This window comes from Bubalus bubalis, chromosome 15 (assembly GCF_019923935.1).
Source record: "Bubalus bubalis isolate 160015118507 breed Murrah chromosome 15, NDDB_SH_1, whole genome shotgun sequence".
Taxonomy (NCBI): domain Eukaryota; kingdom Metazoa; phylum Chordata; class Mammalia; order Artiodactyla; family Bovidae; genus Bubalus; species Bubalus bubalis.
Genome location: NC_059171.1, coordinates 29915397 through 29936778, shown reverse-complemented (window position 1 = coordinate 29936778; position 21382 = coordinate 29915397). Strand labels below are relative to the sequence as shown.

The window sequence follows — 21382 nt, the reverse complement described above, 5'->3', positions numbered from 1 at the left end:
AATTAATATTATGCAATTTTGGGACATTGCTTCATTTTTTGAACTGCAAGCTTACTATACAAGTTGTCATTTTATACACATAGTTCAAAGTATTGTTTCCTTTATTGTTATTTAACATAAAAACAGAATATCCAGTATTTAAAATGCAGTTTTCACTTAAGTCTGAAACATGAGCATTATCTAATGATTCATTTTTTCTGACAGTTCTCTGTCCCGCCAATGAATTACGCCTGGATTCCACGGGAGTCATATTGAGCCCTGGATATCCTGACAGTTACCCAAATCTTCAAATGTGTGCCTGGAGCATTTCTGTGGAAAAAGGATATAACATCAGCATGTTTGTAGAATTCTTCCAGACAGAAAAAGAATTTGATGTTCTTCAGGTGTATGATGGTAACCATAGGTTATATTTACTGGATATTCACAAATTCAATTCAAATGCTCTAAGTATACATTCAGGCCTTCAATATAATCAACTGCCTATATGACTTTATTTTATCTTAAGGATAATTTTAGAAGTAGCAACATCAAACTTACCTATATACCATATGAAAATTGCACTTAGCTTGATCATTTTGTTATGAATTGTAGCTGCTTTAGCTATGGAATTAAAATGTGTAAACAAACACATTATGTTAAGTTATTGTTTATGAAGTAAATTGATCCTGGGTGAATTTCACCATATTTAATACCATTCTAAAGACATGAAATACTAAACAGAAATTGCTCAGTTATATCTAAATTCTATTATTTTCTTTCTGAAGGACCAAATATTCAAAGTCCAGTGCTTGTTTCACTCAGTGGGGATTATTCATCTGCTTTTAATATAACAAGCAATGGTCATGAAGTATTCCTTCAGTGGTCAGCAGATCATGGCAATAACAAAAAAGGCTTCCGGATAAGATATATAGGTATGTGATACTTATAACTTCAGTGCAGATCTCACCTGCATCCTCAGTATGGTTGTGATTAAGGAGCACAGACACAGATACTATTCAGTTAGGTATGAATCTGAATCATAATTCCTCTATTGATGTTTCTTGAGTTATTTATATAACATTTCTGTCCCTCTGTTTCCTTATTATAGTGATAAACAGTACTATGTCTTTCACATGATTTTTGAAATAATTAAAAGCACTTAAAGTATTTATGACTTAAGTTAATTATAAACTTTGATACTTTAAGTGCTTATTTTCCCAAGAGAGGTTTCCCTTGAACACTCAAAAAATAATAGTGTTGCTCAATTGTGTGTATCTGATCTATTTAATATATAAATAACTCCTTTAATAAGTTTAAACAAAAGATAAACATACACTTGTAAAAACTTTTGTTTTCATCATTGCCCACTGATTTATGATACTTGCTAAAATATTTTAAATATTAAAATACAAAATGATGAATAGATCACTTAAAAACCTTTAGTTTAAAAAAAATTGTTTTTTCATCATTGCTTTTCACTGAGTAATAGTGAAAAAGATGAGGGCTGAAATTCTTCTTAATATCATGATGAAATAGCTTTTTCTATATGCCTTCCTGTTTATGAAGTCTACTGATACTGAACCCAAATTTTCCTGTTGAATAAGTGTACATGGTTTTCCATTATGCAAAGATTATATCCCTTTTCTTTATTACCATCCTAAGTCATGTCAGAGGCCATGGGTATGTGCTCAGGAACAAAACACTTCAGAACCAGTCAGTCATCTCTTTATTTAGTGTTCAGATCATGTCTTCTGACGCCATGGATCATTGCAAATCAGTTCTACTGAAAATTACTTTCTTAAATATTTTATAAATTATTCTGACACAATTGTAGACATAAACTTAAATAAATTTGATTCTAGTTTTAAAGGTAAACTGTTGAATTTTACTCATTTATATAAATTTGCATATATAGTATAAAATATAGAAACATAATATTTTTTGTCTACTTTGATTTTTAAATTATAAGATGATAGTTTGTCAACAATGTGTCTTTTCCATATTAGAGGTAAGTTGTTACTGACATTACATGATAGCATATTTATAATTTTTATCCTATAATAAATATCTATTGTTTGAAATATTATTAAGCATGCAAAGGAGAAATATTTAAAGACTGAAATATATACCCAAGTCATTCTTAATACATTTTCATATTTGAATCAAAGTTTCTATCGTATGAACTTTATATATATCTTTTTACTAAAGCTGTGCCCAGACTCTATTTAAAAAGTCAGAACATTAAGTTGTATTTTTAATGATGATAATAACTTAAAGGGAAACCATTTAAATCCAGCAATTATAAGCATTAGATTCACCATATTAAAGACTATATTAAAGACTTATTTATGTTGATCTTCATGACAAAGTTGGACATAAATATAATGGAAATATTATTTTTAGCCCTAAGAACGACTTGACATATTGAGTACATATTTTGCCTTAGAAAATGACAGGTTATGACACATATATTCCAAGTCCATCTCTTTCTTACTATTTACCCCTAAAGTCTCATTTTTTCTCAGATGAATACATTGAAGTTTCAAAGGGTAAATGGATCCTGCCAGGCTGAATAGTCTCAAAAGTACATGTATATAAAAAAGCCAGTTGACATTATCTTTTGACATTTCAGACTTCAGCAGATGAAAAAAGTTTTATTTTATTGGCATTTTTTATCACCATATGTAAGCACTCTTGACAGCATGGAAACTCTTTAATAAACTGGGAGAGAAGATTATGAAATGTGGAGGGGTCTATTTTAGACATCCACCAAAATGAAATGCATGCTCTAACATGACATAGGTGTCTGGAGATAATTTCAAAGTGACATGTAGATACATGCTTTAAAATATTTCTACCCAAACTGTGGCATATAGGCCTTTCAAACGGCAGGAAATAATACCATTCCAAAATTCAATGAACTATTTGTATGGCTTTTGAACCTTCAGGGTGTTACAAAAGTATAATGTATTTCAACTTAGGAGACATCTTCAGTGACAATAAGAATTAAAAAAATAATGTCCAGAAATAGTTATGTCTCCTAAAGTTTATGTCAATAGATTGTCAAGTGGGTGGCAAATAATATGATGTCCATATGAAGTAAAATTCACCTAGATGGCAGTTGAATTGACCAGTTTTTATGAACTAGAATTATTATATTTTTAATAACTGGATTGTAAATAGTTTCTGATTCATTAGTTATACAGTGATTTTAATTTTCTTTTAAAAAAGCTTTCTACTGTAGTACACCAGAATCCCCGCCTCATGGATACATTATCAGTCAAACAGGAGGACAGCTAAACAGTGTGGTCCGCTGGGCCTGTGACCGAGGATTCCGACTCGTTGGGAAAAGCAGTGCTGTGTGCAGAAAGTCTTCCTATGGGTATCACGCATGGGATGCACCGGTCCCTGCTTGTCAAGGTGAAGTATATTAACCAAAAATGGCACACTGATAAAAGATTAACCTCGTTTAGCTTTTTCATTTGGATTGCCGAAACTTCTAAAATTATAAACATTCAGAAGCATGTTATAGACACCTCTAAGGAAAATAAGGCTTGAAAACACAGGCTGATAAATTTGAGGAGCATGTGACACATTGTTTTATAATGCTTCATTTGTTGTTATGTGATTTATGTCTTTACTCTCTCCACTTATATGCATACTCTACTCATACATCTACCATGCCGTCACTTAGCTGTCAGAAATGAATGACCCGGAGCTGGATTTTGTGTTAGTGTGGAATCTGCCGAGAGAAAAGAGAGGAAAAGATGGCCAAGGTCACTGAAAACATTCATTCTCAAGTATGCAAAAATGTGTTCTCAGCACAACAAATGTAAAAGGAAATGGAAAATGTAGCCAATGACCACATTATTTTTTCTTCACTGTTTAGCTAACTTGACAGAAATGACTTTCGTTTTGTTAAAAATCAAGGCACACTCTGAGCATTGATCTTGCAATGCAAAAGAATGACAAATCAACAAATGGCATATTTTAGAGCTTTGGACTAGGTACAAAAATTTTTTAAAAAGTAGGTGAGTCTCTACTAGGTATAGTCATAAAGACAAGTTTAACAGTTCCACAGGAAGATGTAATGTCATTGGACTTTGACAGTCTTATTATTTTGCAATATCAAATTTAAATTTATATTTGATTTATTTTACCCAGCATATGAAAGCATATATAACAACTGTGAACCCTAACATTAAAAATATAAGGCACTTTTAATAAATAATGGGTGTTACCTCTAATTTACCTATTGAAGGCAATTTATATAAAGAAATAAAATATAAAACAAATCAATTAAAATTTAAAGTTTAATAACAGCAAGTTGAAATGAACAAAGATTTGATATTACCAGGTAACTGAAATGGTTTATTTTACTTGTTAAATTGTGATCTCTAATTCATGAAAATATAGCTTTCATAGGTATATGGAAAAAAATGAGAACTGAAAAACTGTTTTATTGATGAAGAAACATTAATTACTTATTAGATAGTGGGTTACCAACACTGAAGGCACTGACTTCTTGTTGAATAGATACATTTAATAAACTGTCAAAACATCTGCTTTTCTTTGACCAATGAATAGCAAATGTATTTATATATTTCTAGTATTTCATATGGATTTAAAATAAACATTTAAATGCTCTGAACTCTGAACAATTAAATATCAGTTATCAAGAATTATTCAGGTATATAATTAATCTTTAAGAAAACTTTAGTGAAAACAGTTAACTATTGGTTAAAATAAAAAATTATACTGAACTTTCTGAAATTTTGACATTGTTTTGTAATGTTAGCATTATAATTTCATTGATTTTTTTGGTATATAATATGACGTTTATATATAGAGCCTTTTTTACTGTTCTTGACTTGAAATTTTTCTATAATTACAAAAGATAAATCAAAATACAGCTAAAAAAGACATTTTACATAGCAAAGTGATAAAATATTTATATTAATAACTTGAAGAATCATTTCCAAAATTGACCCTTTTCATTGCAACAAATTTAAAAGATTAATTATTTTATAAAAAAAATTTATTGTATGTGACCTGTGTTTGGATATAACTAATTAAAATGAAATGGCTAAATATCATTGGAAAGAGCTATATACACAATACAGTTTTTTGTTGTTGTTGTTCCAAATTTGTTTTGCATTCTTCAGTCATTTTTATTCTTCTCGTCTGTTCAGTCTCCTTATACTTCCTTGCATATATTTACTTGAGCTGTGGTTAGACAATGTGAACATAGTTAAAGATAGAAAAAGTATTCTGTTGTCTCTATTTGGGTTTGGTTAGGTGTTTTATTTGTCTGTATATCAACTGATCATTATTGACCCCTTGAATTAAATCATTATCATCCCTCTACACAATTGAGTGTTGTATAGTGCCGTGTCCAGCACAGCGGGTGAGAAGGACTTGAAACGGGGTGAGCGCCTAATGAAACGACAGACAGATAACTTGGCATGCAGAGAGTCAGGGGGCCCTCCCGCTTTCTATGGCGGGAAGACAAAATGACTCCTTTCAGCCGCACTTTTATTGGTAGAAGTCATATGAGATCATTAGGAAATAGCTATTTTGGGGAGTTTGATCAGCACACCATAAAGAAGGAGTAAAGTTAAGGCTCGTCTGTTAATCAGAGACATTTTGTTTGTGTCCATGGGGACGGCCGCAGGGGCAGGCAGTGAAGCGGAGCAGAAAGCACGTTCTGTCCCTAGTATGTCCGGTGGACATGCTTAGGAGGACAATCAGGAGGGCGCAGTTTGCGCACCCTCGAGTCATGTGGCAGGTTCTGGTCTCTGCTCTGCCAGGCTGCAACAGTACAGGGTTATGTAGAAACAGTCACTTTATAGTCCCTGTTTTCACTTTTAATTTGTCATTTTTGAGAGCTCTGGAGAGAAGCCTCTGACAATCACTCAGTGATGAAGATTCTTCTGAACTTTTTCATTTTTAGCTAAGAACTTAAATTGTAATGTATTTACAGGCACATTTGTTCTATCATTTTAGTATGTTGTCTTTTTTTTCAGTTCTGAAATATAGTCATTTTATACTAACCATGTATATGAAATCTATACTATTTAAATTTCATTGTTACTTCACTATAAGTTTAACCTACACCATCCCAACAATGTGCAGTTAACAGTCTTCAGCAGGGATTCAGTGAGGATGGTTTGTTAAAATTGAAATTTCCAGAAGTCCTAAGAGGAAACACTAACATTGCTTTAATAGACATCAGGGAATGATTTATGTTGGAACACTATTTTAGAGGTCTATAATTAGATAGCTGGGATAATAACATAATTATATGAGATTGCTTATATAATTTATTAAATCAAAATTACTTTTCTGTTTATAATTTGTAAGTTATCAAATTACAAAATCAAACTATTCAACAGTACGGAGTCTGCCATTTAATTTTGAGAATTTTTTATAGGTTTAGCTAAGATTACTTTTTTTTTTGACTTGGAAGTCAATTTGCATGGATTAATCAAAATTAAACACCTAAGTGAAGGGCTTTATAAGAGAAGCAGAAATAATTTTAGGTTGAAATGAGAGACAGGTAAATAGAATACAACTTTTACAAATATTCCAACTAAACTCACATTTTTCTGTTATTTTCATATGAGAAAAATATAGTTACAAGTCCAAAATGTCTTATCTAAAAACAATAAAATGAGCTATTTCAGAAATTAGAAATTTTATGACCAGATGTCATAAATAACTCCAGCTGGTTCAAATCTATACCCATATTCAAATATATTAATCTTTCTGCAGATAGATGTATGAATATTTATACTGAATATTATATAAAAGATACAGAGAATCTCATTTAGAGTTTGTCTGCCAAATATATTCTTTGAAAGTTTATTTTTTTTTCTTTTTGGAGATGCAAATTGTGAACATGTAGAGCACCGATTGAAAGCAACTGACTTTAGGGGACTTCTGTATAGACATTTTAACTTATGTGAAAATATCTTATATATAATAAACTATTTAAATACAAATATATACTGTAAATAACACCTTATGGTAAAACTTTCATGTAAATTAGATTTATTGTAAATAAAAATCAAGACATCAAAGACATATCAGCAAAATGCAGAAATATCCGAGCTACATTGAGAACAGTAAGTCCTGGCCCTGTATTTATTAGACATATCCATACACATCATATTCCATGAATGGTACTTAAGCACATAGAGTTTGACTGGACCTAAGATAAGGTAGGAGAAGGCAATGGCACCCCACTCCAGTACTCCTGCCTGGAAAATCCCATGGATGGAGGAGCCTGGTAGGCTGCAGTCCATGGGGTCGCTGAGGGTTGGACACGACTTGAGCGACTTCACTTTCACTTTTCACTTTCCTGCATTGGAGAAGGAAATGGCAACCCACTCCAGTGTTCTTGCCTGGAGAATCCCAGGGACGGGGGAGCTTGGTGGGCTGCCGTCTATGGGGTCACACAGAGTTGGACACAACTGAAGTGAGTTAGCAGTAGCAGCAGCAAGATAAGATAATATCCAGCTTCCAGGTAAAAACCTCTGTTTTCCTCCTACCCCAAATCCTCATGAGTATTGGTTACAACCACCTGTAAACTCTTTAGTCAAATTGAATAGAGCTAATTTGATAGGCCCAGACATGAGTTAGCACTAATACAAATCTATATTTACCTACCTTGCCTTCTCATATAATCTATAAACATGCTGATAATCATGCACACACTGACAATAAACTCAATAAGAAACTAAGAAAGAAAGCATTAATAATGTATGGATTCCCCAATTTAAAAGCACTTTCAACAAGAGTTTGAAATAAATGATTCAGAAAACGTTATAGCTCAGAGAAGCTTTCTGGGGAGATATTCTGAAATTGTTTCAGAGGAATTAATAAAATTCCAAATAGTTTTATATGCTTTACAGTTAATGAGACAGCTAATTATTTTTCTGCTTCTTTGGTCTTTTATGTATGTATTTAATTTAGCAATTTCCTGTGGGATTCCTAAAGCTCCAACAAATGGAGGAATACTCACAACAGACTACTTGGTAGGAACTCGAGTTACCTATTTTTGTAATGATGGATATAGATTGTCATCTAAGGAACTTACCACAGCCGTATGTCAATCAGATGGAACTTGGAGCAATCATAACAAGACCCCTCGTTGTGTTGGTATGTATGTTAAGGAAATTGCATCACTTGTGTTTCAACTGGTATCTTATATGATTTAAAACTTTATGTATCAAATTGTAGAGCTCTTCCCTGAAGTGATGTCTAAGAAATAAAATTAAGCTGTCTTGTGCTATAAAGAACTAGAATATAGTGTAAGGACTTTTTGCTCATTTTCAGAAGCTCTAGATATATATGTCAAGAGAATAAAGTGACATTTTATTTTACATAAAAATTTTTATTTACTTTGTAGAAAGGCATCCATCAGTCAGCATGTTTTCAATACATAGGTCTTTTTTTTAATAAAATAAAATAAAAATAAAAATACATAGGTCTTTTGAAAAAAATTTTTAAGTTTGCATGAATGAAATTATATTTAATACATTCAGTTCTGGCTTTTATGAACATAAATGATACTGTTGAGATGATCCAAACTTTTTAATAATTGTTAAAATTCTTCATAGATCTCACATTTAGAATATTTCTCATTGCTGTCATTAATACTGTAATAGGTAAAATAATATTATATAATGGTTATTGAAAATAATTCACATAAAATATTTGATAGCAAAAGGATTGGAAATGTGTTTAAATAAGGTCTTTAATTTTTCTCTATAAAACACTTATTCTCCTTTAGTACTGACATTTCGACTTAGCTGTGATTTCATTTAAAATGGGATTTTTAAATTATTTGAAATCTTAACGTAAGTGTCAAGTAATGAGTTTACTTATGCTGAGCAACTTTCGAATTAGCTGAAGTTTATATTGACACTGGGAACTGAGTTCTGTTCATTCAGCAAAAGAATGAATACTGAAAACTCAAACACTCACGCAGGCAAAGTTTATTTTAAAGGATAGAAATATAAAGTTCTTAGCATAGACACTGAGAGGGGGTAAAGAGCCCCCAAAAGGCGTGAATAACAGCAGTTTATATCTTCATTAGAATTAATCTGTTCAGTTTTGGTTGGCTCAAGGCCAGATGTGTGTAATTTCTGACCAATCAGTTTGAATGTTGCCATGTCCAGTTTGTCATTTTTATGGCTTTTTTGGGTCCCCCATTTTCTCAGTGTCTCCAGATACTATGATGCATCCATTGACCCTTTCTGAGGACCTCAGACAATTATTTATGGACCAAATGTATGTTTAAGAGTTAATGGTCCACCTGGAGTTTTTCTTCTTGATGAACTGGACATCAATTAATATTGGTCTTGTCCTGAGCCTGCATGTTTTATGACCCTCCAGACTAGGTAGACATTCCTCTGAATGCCTGGAAACTGGAGCAAATATGGCTTTAGGCTAGTAAAGCAAAACATTCATATGAGAGAATTAAAATTGAAATTAGAAAAGAACAGAGCCTCTGACCCTACACTGACTGCCTAACGATTTCCACTTCAATATCACAAGTCTTGCATAAAAAGATCATTTTCATAAAACAGGTTTTCTCAAAATATAGTCAGTAATAGAGATTCTAGGTAAATGCAACAATGTGTACAAATACTTTCAACTGTGAAATCGCATGACATGTTCAAGAAACTTCCAATAATACCATAGAGCTGAGGGAAAGATTAGCATGAAAAAAAAATTACTAAAGACTTTTTATGGCACAATAGTGAAGGAAGTAAGGAAGTGATGAACTAAGAATGGAATAGACATGAGACATAATTAAGTAAAACAGACATGACTGACTTAGTAGTATTTATCTTGGTTTTTGTATAGTTGTTACATGTCCAAGTATCAATTCCTTTACTTTGGAACATGGAAGATGGAGAATTGTGAATGGTTCCCATTACGAATACAAAACCAAAGTAGTTTTCAGCTGTGATCCTGGTTATCATGGATTAGGTCCTGCTTCTATTGAATGTCTTCCTAATGGTACCTGGAGTTGGAGAAATGAAAGACCATATTGCCAAAGTAAGTATACATTCCATTAAACTTACTTCATAAGCAGTCCTTGGTGAGTGAATTACTTGATCACGTCTCTACACACTCTAGAACAAGAATGAGGTAATATTAATTAAAAATGATTGATTCTTAAGTCATCGTAAAAACTTTGTAACTGTTTTTGTATTTGTAAATGCTTATTAAAAACAGAGTCCTTGGATTCAGATATCCTTTGCTTAGATTCTAGGTCTATCATTTATTAAAACAACTATGCACTGATCTTAGCCCTTTACATGTATTATTTCAATTATACCTTAGTTCCCAATCAGTTGATATTATTATATTTATTTTACTAAAGATGGAACTGTGCCCAAGAATTTAATCATGTTATGTTAAGTCATAGAGCCTATAAATGGTGGAGAATTGGGCTTCAACCCAAGGATTCTAATGAAAACCTCTGCCTTTTGGTGTTGTATAATGTTTATTCTGTTTCTTAGACTAGAAAATTATGGTAATACCTTGTTGTTGTTGTTCAATTGTTACATCCAGTTCTTTGTGACCTCATGGACTGTAGCCTGCCAGGCTGTCCATGGATTTCTCTGTCCATGGATTTCCCAGGCAAGAATATTAGAGTGGCTTGTTATTTCCTTCTCCGTAAGTTCTTCCCAGATCAGAGATTGAAACCATGTCTCCTGCATTGGCAGGCAGATTCTTTACCACTGAGCCACCAGGGAAGCCCACAGTAATACCTATCTGATACTTACTATTTATGATTTAATGGTGTTACATGTTGAAAATACCAGCTAGAACCTGTTCATAGCAAAAATTCAGTAAACATTTATTGAGTCAAATTGAACATTTGAGTCATTCTATTTTCATGCTTTCTTATAATATTACTATAAATGTCCAGTGTGTAAAGTAGAAAAGCTAGCTGAACATGGAAAAATCAGTGGAAATATCTTGAACTTTCTTTACTACATTTATTGGGTATTTACTTAGTGCCAGGAAATATGCTAAGCTGAAAATTCATCCTTTTATTTCATGTTCATCACAATTTTTTAAATTAAATTTATTTATTTTAATTAGACGCTAATTACTTTACAATATTGTATTGGTTTTGCCATACATCAACATGAATCCGCCACGGCATTTATGATATAGACACATAATTTAGAAATAAACTAATAAAAACATCTGACATCTAAATGGATTATGGTGACTAAAATATTTAACGTAACAGATAACTCTTAACAGATAACTATATGTAGTAAGTAGACAAGTACCTAATAATAATTTACTTATGAATATTTGATTTATTTTCTTAATCTCCATATAAGTAAAGAATCTTGGGGTTGCTGTTTTTATAATCATTGATGAATTAAATCTCAAAATCCATGTATAAGTTATATATTCTAAAACTATAGCATATGTATTTGTAAATTTTGCCTTATTCTTTTAGGTTTTCACCCAAGATCTTTTCTTTTCTCTGGTCTCATTGTTCTTCCATTCTAAATTCATTAAAAGGACACATGGGATAAGGATATTTCAAAGAGCTAAGAAAAAATGTATAACAGCAGCATTCATTAAATCAGACATTGAACAAATATTTGTCTGGTTTCTTTGTGTTCTGTCCTTTATTATATAGAAAAATTTAAGTTCTGCATAAGATCAAGTTCCTGCCCAGAAGTAAGAGTGGAGCAAAAATCAGAACCTAAGAATTACAGTTAATAGAGAAAAATGGAAAGAACAGAATTTTTTTCTGGTCCTTCATTTATCCATCTTTTATATTAAAATATTATAAATATCAGTGTTATTAACCCTAATAAATATTATAGCTACTGCAAAGGATTGTTTGGGGGATTAATTCGAAACAATTAATATATCTTAAATTTTACATGTAATTCTTCAAAGTTTGCAAATTTTCTATTTGTCTATTTAATAGTCTCCTAAAGCCTAGAGATGAAAGCCAAACCTCGAACCAGATAAAGGCTGGTGGTTAATTATTCAATTCTGGATTTAAACTGCTAGCTGTAAATTTTTATTTAGCTGTTTATGGGCTCTGGAATCTCATTAAAGTTACTGATAAATCAGAGAAAGACTTTGGGCTAATAAATGATCCTACCTTTAATATTGCTTTTTTTTTTTTTTTTTTTCCCCACCACAACCTGTTGAGTGACCAGGTTGGCTAAGCAAAAAACACAAACAAAATCACATGTCATCTCATGTCACTGTTACTTCCCTGGTGGCTCAGCTGATAAAGAATCCACTGGCGATGTGGTAGACCTGGGTTCAATCCTTGGGTTGTGAAGATCTCCTGGAGAAGGGAATAGCTACCCACTCCAGTATTGTGGCCTGGAGAATTCCACAGAATTCCTCAGAATTCTTGTCTGAGAATACTCAGACAAGACAGAGCGACTTTATTACATTACATGGGAACTCAAAGGAGAAAAACTTTAAATTATGTCATTTATTTTCTCTATACTGTCATGATCTTTCAAGCATGTTTTGCAAATATCAAGTTTAATTGTCATATTTAATTGTCAATTTTAATGGTCAAATCATAGGAATTCAGAATGTTGAAAACATGATTTTGTTACAAGTTCGTGTTGACTGTATCTTTAGGATTTTTTATTATGTTATTGTTTTCAAGTTATTTCCTGTGGAGAACTCCCAACCCCTCCCAATGGAAATAAGATTGGAACTCAGACTTCATATGGCTCAACAGCCATCTTTACCTGTGATTCAGGATTCATGCTTGTGGGCTCTGCTGTTCGGGAATGCCTTTCTTCAGGTCTTTGGAGTGGATCAGACACCAGATGCCTAGGTACAGATTTTTAAGTCATTTTAAGCAAACATTTTATTCTCCCTCTCAAAAGGCAGCCCTTTTTCATAATAAGAGATAATAACTTATATTCACTCAGTAAGGATGATAAAAACTGGAAAATGTTTAACTTTTAAAATGTCTCATGGTAGAAAAGCTATTAAACAGATATCTCTTAATCTACTAGTATTCCAAATGAGAATCTTAAGTCATTAAGGAAAGGCAGAATTTTTTCCCAGCATGGTGAAAATAAAAGGTGAAAACTAATTGCTGAAAATTATATGTCTGCATACTCCACTGGATTAAGCACTGTAGCTGTTAATTCATTCTAAACCATAGTCAATTCTCCTTTCACCTGTTTGCTTAAAGTAATGACTAAGGAAGAAAAACAATTTCCACATTTAACTTTCTCCCTTTTTACTTCCTAACAATTCAACATGTGTAATATTACTTTTTATTAAAACTTGAAAAATCTATTTTTCAAGCCTGAAAAGTGAAAGTGAGTGAAGTGAAAGTGAATTCCCTCAGTCGTGTCTGACTCTGCGACCCCACTGATGGTACCCTACCAGGCTCCGCCGTCCATGGGATTTTCCAGGCAAGAATACTGGAGTGGGCTGCCATTTCCTTCTCCAGGGTACCTTCCCAACCCAGGGATCCAACCCGGGTCTCCTGCATTGCAGACAGACGCTTTACCGTGTGAGCCACCAGGGTAGCCCATCTGAGGCAAATAGGTTCCCCCCCGTTTTTTTTTTTTTTTTTAATTCTAAAAAAACTGTTCATTAAAAGAAACTGAATAGCTAGTTTTTTGAAGGCTTCTATTGAATCCCTTCTATTATTATTAAAATATTATGATATATGTTTTATCTTTTATTAAAGACTTAAACAATTACCTTAAGATTAAGAAAATGGTTTGATTTATGACTTATTTTTCTATAAAATTATTTCAAGAAATGAGAGCTAGTGTTAAATTAAATAATAATAATAAAAATTGTTCTGATAAAATATGCACTTGCCTCTTGGGAACAAACATAATCTTATTTACAATTTTAAAAATTGCTGATTATTATGAACAGGATATTTCTAAATTTGTACTGTGTTTCAACTCTAAAATTTTATTGTTGAAAAATATGACACATGGGAGTAAAGCCTATGACTTTAACAGTTTACATACATACTGTATTGATAATAAGCTTGAAAACATTAGTGATGGTATAGTCATCATTTGAAACTTTAAAGGGTATAGGTAGAGATTTTGGTTAAAATTTCTTTTCTCACCTTATCAGGCATATTTGTTAGTGGGTATACTTGGAAACTCAGTAATGATGGTTTGTTTATTAGAGTATACATATTTATTTGAATATTCTGTAAGACTATTACATAACTAGAAAATGATAAATAAATTAAATCATGTATTAATATAGAATTGAATAATAAAATACTTCCTATTATTTTCTAACTTGGTTTTGGTTATGCTCATTTCAATTGCAGATTAACTTATTTAATTTATTTTAAAGTATTATTTGTAATTATATTTTAAATTATTTTATTTTTAAAATAAATTTATTTATTTATTATAAATAAATATTATTTTATATATAATATTAATATTATATATAATATACATTATTATTATAAATAAAAATTTTTAAATATATGTAAACTAACTTTAAAATACTCTATTTGGTAACTCTTTGTCTTGATGAACTGCTATTGTATGCTATATGTTATTTATTGGATTTTGTATATAGAAGTTAGTTTTATTCACCTAGTTAGAATCCTGATTCTGTTTTCTGGAACAAAAAGTTGTAAGAGGAATATTTATAAACAAACATTGACTCTCAGTCTATAAAGACAGCATTCTTGCATAGGATATAGTGTTGACATCTAATATAAATTCAAAAGTGTGTCAGTAGGAGGAATGTGCTATTGACAAATAAGCAGATCCTAGAAACTTATACTTTGAATTAATTTGAATAATGCACATAGCCTAGTCATTCTTCTCATGGTTGCAAACTTATCCTTATAGCCCCAGATACTTTTGGCTTAGAATGGTCCTAAAATGTGCTTATGATTATTTAAATATAGTGTATTTATTCTCAAACTCCCAGCATTTTATTATAAATTTTTCAGTTGAGAGACGTGATGATGAACACCCACATGCCTACTATCTAGAATGTACAGTTAAACACTTGTATTTGTATATCACATATCTATTCATCCTTTCATGCCTGTATTAGCCCATAAATTCATTTTATTTTTGATGCATTTTGAAATTGCCAAATGCAGTACATTTCATTTATAAACATTTCTATATACATGTAAGCTAGCTAGAGTTCAATATTTGCTCATGGTTCTTTTTTTTTAATGTTGGCAAATGTACAGTGCCATAAACACACTTGATGCATTTTGACAACTGTGTACTCCTATATAACTAAAACTACTCAATAGTTACAGAACATTACCATTAGCTCAGAAAGCTCTCCTGTGACCCTTCATAGTCAATTTGCAGCTCTGTTCCCCTACACCCTGAGATAATAGCTGTTCTGTTTTTTTCACCATATGGTAGTTCTTCCTGTTCTAGAAATTCATGTGAATGGAATCCTAAGTTTTGTACTCTTTTTGTGTAAGAATTCTTTTATTCTGTTTCAATCATGTTTTTGTGTGTATCAGTAATTTTTTTTAATCTCTAAGTAGAATCTCCTTGTCTTGACCATTGCCCTACTGATGGTCATATGGACTCTATCCAGTTTGGGGTAATTATGAATAAAGTTGGTATGGACATTTGTATAAAAGTCTTTTTGTGGACACATCTATTCATTTCTGGTAGATACTCTGGAATGAAATTCCTAGAAGAGTTCTAGTTGCCTCACATTTTCTCTAGCATATGGTATAGCTAGTTTTTAAATTTTATTCATTTTTTTGGTATTCATAAAGGTATCTTGCAAAATTTAACTTGCACTATCTTGATGACTACTGATCAAGTACAGTTTTCTGGGCTTATTGGCCATTCATAAATTTTCCTTTGTGAAATTCTGAGGTATCTTATAAATTGCCTTTTATTATGAGTTATAGGAGTTCTTTACATATTGATTTTTTAAAAATGGTTTCTCCCCACCTATTACTTGCCTATTCACTCTTTTTTAGTATAAATTTATTTATTTTAATTGGAGGTTAATTACTTTACAATATTGTATTATTTTTACCATACATCACATGAATCCGCCACAGGTATACATGTGTTCCCCATCCTGAACACCCCTTCCTCCCCCCTCCCCATACCATCCCTCTGGGTCGTCTCAGTGCACCAGCCCCAAGCATCCAGTATCGTGCATCGAACCTGGACTCGTGATTCATTTCATATATGATATTATACATGTTTCAATTCCATTCTCCCAAATCATCCCACCCGTTCCCTCTCCTACAGAGTCCAAAAGACTGTTCTATACATCTGTGTCTCTTTTGCTGTCTCACATACAGGGTTATCGTTACCATCTTAATGAGCAGAAGTTTTCAATTTTTATAAAATCTATTTTCTCTCTCTTTTTTTCTTTCTAGTTATTACTTTCTGTCTCTAGTTCAGGAAACCTATGTTCAATCATAAATCACAAATATTTCATTTATTTTCCTAGAAATTTTGCATTTTTGGTATTAACTTTATATCTACAACTTATTTTTAATTTGTTGTTGTATATATCATGAAGTAAAGCTGAGGGTTTTTCTTTGCTTGTTTTCCAGAAAGATATCTGCCACTCCAAATTTGTTCTTTTTTTCAAGATCACTTTGGATACTCCATGTCCTTTGTGTGTTCATATATGTTTTAGAATTAGCTTATTTTTTTATTTTTAAAATGCCTGGTAGGATTATGATCACAATTACATTCAATGTATAAATCATTGGGGAGAATTGGCATCTAACAATGTTAAGTCTTCTACTTCCTGAACATGGTGAAGTTAGTATATTTATTCACTTATTAAGATCTTCTTTCTTTTTTTTTGCAATAGGAAATTTTTATCATAGAGATCATGTATACCTATTGTTAAATTTATTCAGCAGTATTTTTTGTGTGTTTACACTGTTATAGTGAAATTGTTAATTACTAATTGCATTTCTAATTGTTTTCTATTGTAAAAATTATTTGAAATATTTATCTAGTATCCTGCAGCTTTCATTCACCTATTAGTTATGAATTTTCTTAAAACATCATTGTCTATGTCATGAGCATAAAAATATAAGAGTTTTACTTTTCTTGTTTTCTCCTTTATGTTTTTCCTTTCTTCCTTTATATTAGTATATATAATAGATAGGGCCCACCAAACAATGTTAAATAGAGCTAGTGAGAGTGGTCATCCTTTTCTTGGTCCCTGTATCAGGAGGAAAGGATTTAATATTCCATATTATATTCGATATAATATGAACTTTTTTCTTAGATGTATTTATAAGGTTCAGAAAATGTCTGTATATCCCTAAGTATGGTAGATGACAGTGGTCAATATTTCATCTTAAGCCAAGTCATTTCTGGATAAAACCCAGATAATCATGATGTATTACATATTTTTTTTCTAAATTTTTTCTTTAAAGTCCTGCATCTGTATTCATAAAGGACATTTTTTCTGTGTCTTTTACAGGTTTAATATTGGGGTTATTATTACTTCATTAAACAAATTAGGAAGTGATTCTTTTTCTTCTGTTTTCTAAGAGTTTGCATAAGACTGGTATTTGTTTTTTTCCTTGATTTTTTGCTTAAATATTTGATTGAATTTACCAGTGAAAAAATATAAATCTAAGTGTATTTTTTTGCAGAAGGAGTTTTTATTTAAGAATTCAAATACTTTTTTTTTAATTTTATTTTATTTTTAAACTTTACATAACTGTATTAGTTTTGCCAAATATCAAAATGAATCCGCCACAGGTATACATGTGTTCCCCATCCTGAACCCTCCTCCATCCTCCCTCCAGAGGACTAATCGTATTTTCTTGTGTTAGTTTTTGGATGATACCACTTCAAAAAATTTGTCCTTTTGTTCTGATTTATTAAATATGTTGTAATAAAGCAGTTCTTAATATTCCCTGATCCTTTTAACATCTGTAAGCTTTATAGTAATGTTACTTCATTCATTCCCGACATTGGTAATTTTAGTATCTTTTTTGTTTGTTGATAGGATTAGCTAGGAGTTTAACAATTTTGTCAACTCTTTTTTTTAAGCTTCTAACCTTTGACTACCTTGATTGTCTTACAGTGAGATATTTCACCTGGCCTGGTCTACATTTTCCTTCTATTTTTTTTTTTTTTTAAATTGAGGGATAACTGACATGCAGTATTATATTAGTTTATCTTACAACATATTTATTCAACATTTATATACATTGCAAAATGGTTACTAGAATAAGTCTAGTTACTATCTGTCACTTTGCAAAGTTAACACAAAATTATTGAATATATTCCCCAAGCTGTACATTGTATCCTCATGACTTACTTATTTTATAACTGGAAGTTTGTTCTTCTCAATCACCTTCAATCATTTCACCTTCCTCTTACTCTCTTCTCCTCTGTCAACCTCTAATCTCTTCTCTGTTTTTATTCTGTTTGCTTTTTTGTTTTGTTTTTTGGATTCCAAATATAAGTGAAGTCGTTGTGGTATTTATCTTTCTCTACTGACTTATTTCGCTTAATGTAATACCTTCAACGTCCCTCCATGTTATTCCGAATGGCAAGATTCCGTACTTTTTATAGCTGAGTAGTATACCATTATGCATGTGTGAGATGAGTGTGTGTATTTTATAGTTTTTTATCCATTCATCTATTGAGGGACACTTAGTGGTTTTCATATTTTGGCTACTGTAAACAATGCTACAATGAACATGAAAGTGCATAAGTCTTTTTTTTTTATTCTTTTTTTTTTTTTTGCATTTGAATTTTATTTTATTTTTAAACTTTACATAACTGTATTAGTTTTGCCAAATACCAAAATGAATCCGCCACAGGTACACATGTATTCCCCATCCCGAACCCCCCTCCCTCCTCCCTCCCCACTTTTTGAGTTAGTGTTTATTTTTTCCCTTTGGATAGATACCCAGTAGTGGGATTGCTGGATCACATGGAAGCTCTGTTTTTAATTTTTTGAGTAATCTCCATATTGTTTTTCATAGTGACTGGACCAGTTTACATTCTCATCAAGAATGCACAAGGGTTACTTTTCTCTACCTCCTCACCGACACTTGATATTTCTAGTTGTCTTTCTGATAATGACAATCCTGACAGGTGTAAGGTGATACCTCTTTGTGGTTTTGATTTGCATTTCCTTGATGTTTAGTGATATCAAGCACCTTTTCATGTGCTTGTTGGCAAGTTGTATGTCTTCTTTGGAAAAATGTTTGCTGAGATCCTCTGCCTATTTTATTTTTTTTTAATTCAACTGCTTGTTTTTTTTTTGTTTTTTTTTTTTTTTTTTTTTTTTACTGCTGTTATTGAGCTATATGAGCTCTTTATATATTTTGGAAAGTAGCTCTTTTTCATTTATATCATTTTCATATATCTTCTCTAATTCCACCAATTGCCTTATTGTTTTTATTGTTTTGATGACAGTTTTCCTTCACTGTGAAAGCTTTTTTATTTATTTTTCTTGTTGTCTTTGTCAAAGAAGACAGATCTAAAAAAAATATATTGTTTAGAATGATGTCAGACAATATGCTGCTTATGTTTTCTTCTAGGAGTGTCACGGTTTTGAATCCTTCTTTATATATAACTTTGTTTTTGGCCATGTAGGGTCTTCATTGCTGGACAGGCTTTTCTTTGGTTGCACTGAGCAAGAACTAGTTGTGATGCTAGGGCTTCTCACTGTGTGGTGGCTTCTCTTATTGTGGAGTAGAGGCCCTAGAGCACATGAGCTTCAGTACTTGCCACATGTGGGCTCAGTAATTGTGGCTCCCAGGTTCTAGAGCACAGGCTTATTAGCCATGGCTCACAGGCTTACTTGTTCCATGGCATTTAATTTTGTATACTGCAACTATACTAGATTTATTTATTACTACTAATAGTTTTTGGTAGCATCATTAGAATTTTCTATATATAGTATCTGAAAATAGTGACAGTTTCATTTCTTCCCTTCCAGTTTGGATGCTTTTTATTTTTTTTTCCTTGTGTGATTACTGTTGTTAGGATTTCCAAACCCAGGTCTCCTGCATTGCAGGCAGATGCTTGACCATCTGAGCTATTAGGGAAACCCAACATAGTGCTTGGATCCCTGGAATAAATCACACTTGATCTTGGTGTATGATTTGTTTAAAGTATTGTTGAATTCAGTTTGCCAATATTTTGTTGAGGATTTTTTTTACATCTATATTTATTAGGGATATTGACTTTTAGGTTTCCTTTTTGTGGTGTTCTTGTCTGGTTTTGGTGTCAGGGTAATGCTGGCCTCATAAAATAAGCTTCAAAGATTTCTCTGTCATATAATTTTTTGGAAGAGTTTCAGAAGAATAACTATTAAAAATTCACCAGTGAAGTCATCTGGTCCTGGATTTTTGTCTGTTGAAAGGTTTTTGACTACTGTTACTATCTGTGTACTGTGATTGTTTGATTCAGATTTTCTATTTCTTCATGAATCAGTCTTGAAAGATTGTTAATTTCTAAAGATTTATAAATTTCTTCTAGTTTTTCCAATTTGTTGGCTATAATTGCTCCTAGTAGTCTCATAATTCTTTGTATTTTTGTGCTAATAGTTGTAATTTCTCATCTTTTATTTCTGAGTGTATTTGAGCCTTCTCTCTTATTTTTAAAGAAAGAATTTTTAGTTCAGGTAATTTTCTCTGTTATTTATCTACTTCCTTGATTTCTATAAATGTATTTAATATATTCTTCTATGCATTTATTTTGGCTTTTCTTTTTTTATTTTCCTTTTCCTAAAACGAAATATTGCTTGTGTCATAAAATAGGATATTGCTATGTTGTATAAATACATACATCATAAAACTAGATCATAATATTAAAAAATATTATTGTGACCCATTTCAGCGGGTCATTGTGGAATTCCGGAGCTTATTGTGAATGGTCAAGTCATTGGAGAAAACTATGGATACAGAGACACAGTTGTTTATCAGTGTAATCCTGGTTTCCGCTTGATTGGTTCTTCAGTAAGAATATGTCAACAAGATCACAATTGGTCTGGTCAACTTCCAGCCTGTGTGCGTAAGTAAGCATAGCAAAAGTAGTCAAAGACCTCTGTTCAGTTCTCATGTAATTACCTATATTTTTTTCTTAGGTAAGGTAAATGTTTATATAGACAGATACACACATGCGTATGCATGTGTATTTAAAGAACTCAATTCTCACAATGCATTTTTTTATACTGACATGCTAGACTTTAAATTAGGGTGTGTTCAGAAGAATAAAAAACCATTTACTATGAAAGTGGAAAATATATTAGAATGTCTATCATTACTCTTTTGGATTTGGAACAATTTTGTAATTGTTTTAATAAAAGATCTCACTAGTTCAGCAAATATTCATCTAATCTCTTAATTTAGATGTGAATTTACACATGA

General features: G+C 31.7%; 1 protein-coding gene across 2 annotated transcripts in view; it reads left to right on the top strand.

The window, feature by feature from the left end:
- The window catches only part of CSMD3 (CUB and Sushi multiple domains 3), a 1458322-nt gene that overhangs the window by 1356753 nt on the left and 80187 nt on the right, over positions 1-21382 (top strand). Inside the window, exons 48-54 of one of the 2 annotated variants that reach the window (XM_025265188.2) lie at positions 205-393; positions 765-911; positions 3211-3399; positions 7957-8142; positions 9856-10050; positions 12671-12844; positions 20853-21026. In XM_025265188.2, coding sequence (XP_025120973.2) covers positions 205-393; positions 765-911; positions 3211-3399; positions 7957-8142; positions 9856-10050; positions 12671-12844; positions 20853-21026 — 1254 coding nt within the window. The remainder of the gene's footprint in view (positions 1-204; positions 394-764; positions 912-3210; positions 3400-7956; positions 8143-9855; positions 10051-12670; positions 12845-20852; positions 21027-21382) is intronic. The other variant, XM_044928635.1, reaches the window with a different exon arrangement.